General features: G+C 50.1%; 1 protein-coding gene and 1 long non-coding RNA gene across 3 annotated transcripts in view; both read right to left on the bottom strand.

The window, feature by feature from the left end:
- LOC121846870 (transmembrane protein 87A-like) overlaps positions 1–3,735 on the bottom strand; it is an 18,332-nt gene extending 14,597 nt beyond the window's left edge. For both annotated transcript variants that reach the window (XM_042325084.1, XM_042325085.1), the window contains exons 1-2: positions 3,719–3,735; positions 2,726–2,787 (exon numbers count right to left, since the gene is read on the bottom strand). In XM_042325084.1, the coding sequence (XP_042181018.1) occupies positions 2,726–2,787; position 3,719 (63 nt within the window). In that variant the 5' untranslated portion in view covers positions 3,720–3,735. The remainder of the gene's footprint in view (positions 1–2,725; positions 2,788–3,718) is intronic.
- A 35-nt stretch (positions 3,736–3,770) lies between these two features.
- Positions 3,771–6,864, bottom strand: LOC121846871. The gene is made up of 3 exons (XR_006083849.1): positions 6,828–6,864; positions 5,272–5,328; positions 3,771–3,866 (listed from the first exon to the last, which is right to left on the bottom strand). It is a non-coding gene; the product is annotated as an uncharacterized LOC121846871 (long non-coding RNA).
- Between the last annotated feature and the right edge of the window lie 254 nt (positions 6,865–7,118).

Genomic DNA, 7,118 nt, shown 5'->3' with positions numbered 1-7,118 from the left:
CCTGACACTGACCCTAGACCTGACACTGCCACTGACCCTAGACCTGACACTGACACTAGACCTGACACTGACACTAGACCTGACACTGACACTAGACCTGACACTGACCCTAGACCTGACACTGACCCTTGACCTGACACTGACCCTTGACCTGACACTAGACCTGACACTGACCCTAGACCTGACACTAGACCTGACACTCACGCTAGACCTGACACTGACCCTAGACCTGACACTGACCCTTGACCTGACACTAGACCTGACACTGACCCTAGACCTGACACTGACACTAGACCTGACACTCACGCTAGACCTGACACTGACCCTAGACCTGACACTGACCCTAGACCTGACCCTAGACCTGACACTGACCCTAGAACTGACATTAAGACCTGACACTGACCCTAGACCTGACACTGACCCTAGACCTGACACTGACCCTAGACCTGACACTGACCCTAGACCTGACACTGACCCTAGACCTGACACTGACCCTAGACCTGACACTGACCCTAGACCTGACACTGACCCTAGACCTGACACTGACCCTTGACCTGACACTGACCCTTGACCTGACACTGACCCTAGACCTGACACTGACCCTAGACCTGACACTCACGCTAGACCTGACATTGACCCTAGACCTGACACTGACCCTAGAACTGACACTTGACCTGACACTAGACCTGACACTGACCCTTGACCTGACACTCACACTAAACCTGACACTGACCCTAGACCTGACACTAGACCTGACACTGACCCTAGACCTGACACTGACCCTAGACCTGACACTAGACCTGACACTGACCCTAGAACTGACACTGACCCTAGACCTGACACTGACCCTAGACCTGACACTGACCCTAGACCTGACACTGACCCTAGAACTGACACTAGACCTGACACTGACCCTAGACCTGACACTGACCCTAGACCTGACACTAGACCTGACGCTAGACCTGACCCTAGACCTGACACTAGACCTGACACTGACCCTAGACCTGACCCTAGACCTGACCCTAGACCTGACACTGACCCTAGACCTGACACTGGCCCTAGACCTGACACTGACCCTAGACCTGGCCCTAGACCTGACACTGACCCTAGACCTGACCCTAGACCTGACACTGACCCTAGACCTGACACTGGCCCTAGACCTGACACTGGCCCTAGACCTGACACTGGCCCTAGACCTGACACTGGCCCTAGACCTGACACTGACCCTAGACCTGACCCTAGACCTGACACTGGCCCTAGACCTGACACTGACCCTAGACCTGGCCCTAGACCTGACACTGACCCTAGACCTGACCCTAGACCTGACACTGACCCTAGACCTGACACTGACCCTAGACCTGACCCTAGACCTGACACTGACCCTAGACCTGACCCTAGACCTGACACTGACCCTAGACCTGACACTGACCCTAGACCTGACACTGACCCTAGACCTGACACTGACCCTAGACCTGACACTGGCCCTAGACCTGACACTGACCTAGACCTGACCCTAGACCTGACACTGGCCCTAGACCTGACACTGACCCTAGACCTGGCCCTAGACCTGACACTGACCCTAGACCTGACCCTAGACCTGACCCTAGACCTGACACTAGACCTGACACTGACCCTAGACCTGACCCTAGACCTGACCCTAGACCTGACACTGACCCTAGACCTGACACTGACCCTAGACCTGACACTGGCCCTAGACCTGACACTGGCCCTAGACCTGACACTGGCCCTAGACCTGACACTGGCCCTAGACCTGACACTGGCCCCTAGACCTGGCCCTAGACCTGACACTGACCTAGACCTGACCCTAGACCTGACCCTAGACCTGACACTCAGACCTGACACTAGACCTGACCCTAGACCTGACCCTAGACCTGACACTGACCCTAGACCTGACCCTAGACCTGACCCTAGACCTGACACTGACCCTAGACCTGACCCTAGACCTGACCCTAGACCTGACCCTAGACCTGACACTGACCCTAGACCTGACCCTAGACCTGACCCTAGACCTGACCCTAGACCTGACACTGACCCTAGACCTGACCCTAGACCTGACACTGACCCTAGACCTGACACTGACCCTAGACCTGACCCCTAGACCTGACACTGGCCTAGACCTGACCCTAGACCTGACCCTAGACCTGACACTGACCCTAGACCTGACCCTAGACCTGACCCTAGACCTGACACTGACCCTAGACCTGACACTGGCCCTAGACCTGACCCTAGACCTGACACTGGCCCTAGACCTGACACTGGCCCCTAGACCTGACCCTAGACCTGACCCTAGACCTGACACTGACCCTAGACCTGACCCTAGACCTGACACTGGCCCTAGACCTGACACTGACCCTAGACCTGACACTGACTCTAGACCTGACTCTAGACCTGGCCCTAGACCTGACCCTAGACCTGACCCTAGACCTGACCCTAGACCCGACACTGACCCTAGACCTGACACTGACTCTAGACCTGACTCTAGACCTGGCCCTAGACCTGACCCTAGACCTGACCCTAGACCTGACCCTAGACCTGACACTGACCCTAGACCTGACCTAGACCTGACCCTAGACCTGACCCTAGACCTGACCCTAGACCTGACCCAGTATACAGCATTATCCTGTTATTTTATGTTTCTCTTATTTCTTGTGTACTTTTTTACACTATATTGAATGCTGCACTGTTGGGGCGGGCTGAAACACACCATCATTAGAGGCCAGTCTGCAGGGGAGGAGTATTCACGAGGCCCCTTCATCTCCACGGTCACTGTAAATACACAGACAGGCAGTCAGACACAGGCAGGGCAGTCAGAGACAGGCAGGGCAGTCAGAGACAGGCAGGGCAGTCAGAGACAGACACAGGCAGTCAGAGACAGGCAGTCAGACACAGGCAGGGCAGTCAGAGACAGACACAGGCAGTCAGAGACAGGCAGTCAGACACAGACAGGCAGTCAGACACAGGCAGGGCAGTCAGACACAGACAGGGCAGTCAGACACAGGCAGTCACAGACAGGCAGTCAGACACAGGCAGTCAGACACAGGCAGTCACAGACAGGCAGTCACAGACAGGCAGGGCAGTCAGAGACAGACACAGGCAGTCAGAGACAGACACAGGCAGTCAGAGACAGGCAGTCAGACACAGGCAGGGCAGTCAGACACAGGCAGGGCAGTCAGACACAGGCAGGCAGTCAGACACAGGCAGGCAGTCAGACACAGGCAGGCAGTCAGACACAGACAGGCAGTCAGACACAGACAGGCAGTCAGACACAGGCAGGGCAGTCAGAGACAGACACAGGCAGTCAGACACAGGCAGGGCAGTCAGACACAGACAGGGCAGTCAGACACAGACAGGGCAGTCAGACACAGACAGGGCAGTCAGACACAGACAGGGCAGTCAGACACAGACAGGGCAGTCAGACACAGGCAGTCACAGACAGGCAGTCACAGACAGGCAGGGCAGTCAGAGACAGGCAGGGCAGTCAGAGACAGGCAGGGCAGTCAGAGACAGGCAGGGCAGTCAGAGACAGGCAGGGCAGTCAGAGACAGGCAGGGCAGTCAGAGACAGGCAGTCAGACACAGGCAGTCAGACACCGTCAATTTCTCATCGCTCTGCAGACAGAAGGGATCTTCAATGACGAAGCACTAAGTCAAAAGGGCCTATGTTCATATTAGAGAGTGTCAGTTACGGTAATACTGACTGATAAAGGCCAAGTTCCCTGGACATCATTAGGCTCCTCCTCCTCTGCTCCAGGGCGCCCCGCTGGCATCTCCACGCTGCTGCGGCTGTACCTTCACTATAAACAGGTAGGGGCTGTCGGACCAAGCCTTGGCCACCGCACCTATATCCTTCAAGGGGTCACATGACAAGACACTTCGAACGCATCCCAAATAGCACCCTGTTCCCTATTTTAGACAGTGGTGGAAGGGGGGGAGTACCGATTGTCATACTTGAGTAAAAGTGAAAGACACCTTAATATAGAATGACTCAAGTCAAAGTGAGTCACCATACGGACACGCCTGGAACCCAAATGGATGACGTCGCGCAATTGAGAGTCGAGTGTGGAGTTAAATATATTTAAAACTAATTTCTTTTAAGAATCAAAAGAAAATGTAATTGCTCAAATATACTGAAGTATCAAAAGTATAAATCGTTTCAAAATTCCTTATATTCAGCACACCAGATGGCACCGTGTTCATCTTTTGTTTAATATATGGATAAGAAGGCACGCGCCAACACTCAGACATGTGTTTAGTGAGTCCACCAGATTAGATGCAGTAGGACCAGAGATCTTTTGTTTAATATATGGATAAGAAGGGGCACGCGCCAACACTCAGACGTGTGTGTTTAGTGAGTCCACCAGATTAGATGCAGTAGGACCAGAGATCTTTTGTTTAATATATGGATAAGAAGGGGCACGCGCCAACACTCAGACGTGTGTGTTTAGTGAGTCCACCAGATTAGATGCAGTAGGACCAGAGATCTTTTGTTTAATATATGGATAAGAAGGGGCACGCGCCAACACTCAGACGTGTGTGTTTAGTGAGTCCACCAGATTAGATGCAGTAGGACCAGAGATCTTTTGTTTAATATATGGATAAGAAGGGGCACGCGCCAACACTCAGACATGTGTGTTTAGTGAGTCCACCAGATTAGATGCAGTAGGACCAGAGATCTTTGTTTAATATATGGATAAGAAGGGGCACGCCAACACTCAGACGTGTGTGTTTAGTGAGTCCACCAGATTAGATGCAGTAGGACCAGAGATCTTTTGTTTAATATATGGATAAGAAGGGGCACGCGCCAACACTCAGACATGTGTGTTTAGTGAGTCCACCAGATTAGATACAGTAGGACCAGAGATGTTCTCTTGATAAGAGTGTGAATTAGACCATTTTCCTGTCCTACTAAGCATGCAAAATGTTACGAGTACTTTTAAAGGTTTCAGGGAAAATGTATGGGGTAAAAAGTACATTATTATTTTCTTTAGGAATGTAGTGACATAAAAATAAGTTGTCAAAAATATAAATGATAAAGTACAAATACCTCAAAAAACAACTTACGTAGTACTTTTAAGTATTTTTTACTTAACTACTTTACACCAGTGTACTTAGTCCACTACTTTTGACCAGGGTCCATAATATGCTGCCATTTCAGAAACACACTTTCAATGCAAAACACATTTAGAAAAAGGCATGACTATGTACAACCTGTTTACAGAAATCTTATAAAACAGAGTTCTGATTGGCTTACCGGCTTTTCCAGCCACCCCTGTGGAGCACTCTGATTGGAAGGCCTGCCTTCCTCGCTCTAAACAACAACAGAGTAACAGCGAGTATACAGATGGGTTATCCATTTGATTTCAATCACTTTTTGACCACACCTCTTGATCTGAACAAAACATTCTCTACCTATTTGCCCACGGAACAGAAACAGAAACACCTTATTTACATAAGTATTCAGACCCTTTGCTGTGAGACTCGACATTCAGCTGTTTCCATTGATCATCCTTGAGATGTTTCTACAACTTGATTGGTGTCCACCTGTGGTAAATTCAATTGATTGGACATGATTTGGAAAGGCACACACCTGTCTATATAAGGTCCCACAGTTGACAGTGCATTTCAGAGAAACAACCAAACCAAGAGGTCAAAGGAATTGTCCGTAGAGCTCTGAGACAGGATTGTGTCGAGGCACAGATCTGGGGAAGGGTACGAAACATATCCGCAGCATTGAAGGTCCCCAAGAACACAGTGGCCTCCATCATTCTTAAGTGGAAGAAGTTTGGAACCACCAAGACTCTTCCTAGAGCTGTCTGCCCGGTCAAACTGAGCAATCGAGGGAGAAGGGCCTTGACCAAGAACCTGATGATCACTCTGACAGAGCTCCAGAGTTCCTCTGTGGAGATGGGAGAACCTTCCAGAAGGACAACCATCTCTGCAGCACTCACCAATCAGGTCTTTATGGTAGAGTGGCCAGACGGAAGCCACTCCTCAGTAAAGGCACATGACAGCCTGCTTGGAGTTTTCCAAAAGGCACCTAAAGACTCTCAGACCATAAGATTAAAAAAAATGTAAAGACTTCATTTAGCAGATAAAGGAACGGAAGTACCAAGATGCTATTTGGCCTGAATGCCAAGCGTCACGTCTTGAGGAAGCAGGGCACCATCCCTACTGTGAAGCCTGGTGGTGGCAGCATCATGCTGTGGGGATGTTTTCAGTGGCAGGGATTGGGAGACTAGTCAGGATCGAGGGATAGATGAACGAAGCAAAGTACAGAGAAATCCTTGATGAAAACCTGCTCCAGAGCGCTCAGGACCTCAGACTGGGACAAAGGTTCACCTTCCAACAGGACAACGACCCTAAGCACACAACCAAGACACCACAGGAGTGGCTTCAGGACAAGTCTCAATGTCCTTGAGTGGCCCAGCCAGAGCCCGGACTTGAAACCGATCAAACACCGATCAAACATCTCGGAAGAGACCTGAAAATAGCTGTGCAGCGACGCTCCCCATCCAACCTGACAGAGCTTGAGAGGATCTGCAGAGAAGAATGGGGGAAACTCCCCAAATACAGGTGTGCCAAGCTTGTAGCGTCATACCCAAGACGACCCGAGGCTGTAATCGCTGCCAAAGGTGCTTCAACAAAGTACTGAGTAAAGAGTCTGAATTACTTAAGTAAAAATTTACAGATTATAATTTTTTGCTTTGTCATTATGGGGTATCATGTTATTTATTTTAGAATAAGGCTGTAACGTAACAACACTTTTTCTTTTTAAAATCAAGGTGTCTGAATACAATAATATAATACCTGTGGGCTGATGAGGGTTGATAGGGGCTGAAGTCTGTGTAGTACACCTGGAAGGAGGAATGGAGGGGAGGGGACAGAGATATAATACATCAACCAAGAATTACAAGTCAGTGTATGGCAACCCCCCCACACCCCAACAACAAACAACAACAAAAACAACCCCAATAAATAAACCTAAACAACAACAACCCCAACAACAACCAACAACAACAACAACAACAACCCAACAACAACAACCCCAACAACCAACAACAACCCCAACAACAACCAAAGACCCCAACAACAACCCCA

The sequence above is a fragment of the Oncorhynchus tshawytscha genome, linkage group LG08, assembly GCF_018296145.1.
Source record: "Oncorhynchus tshawytscha isolate Ot180627B linkage group LG08, Otsh_v2.0, whole genome shotgun sequence".
Lineage (NCBI taxonomy): Eukaryota > Metazoa > Chordata > Actinopteri > Salmoniformes > Salmonidae > Oncorhynchus > Oncorhynchus tshawytscha.
This window is presented reverse-complemented; position numbering and strand designations above follow the sequence as displayed.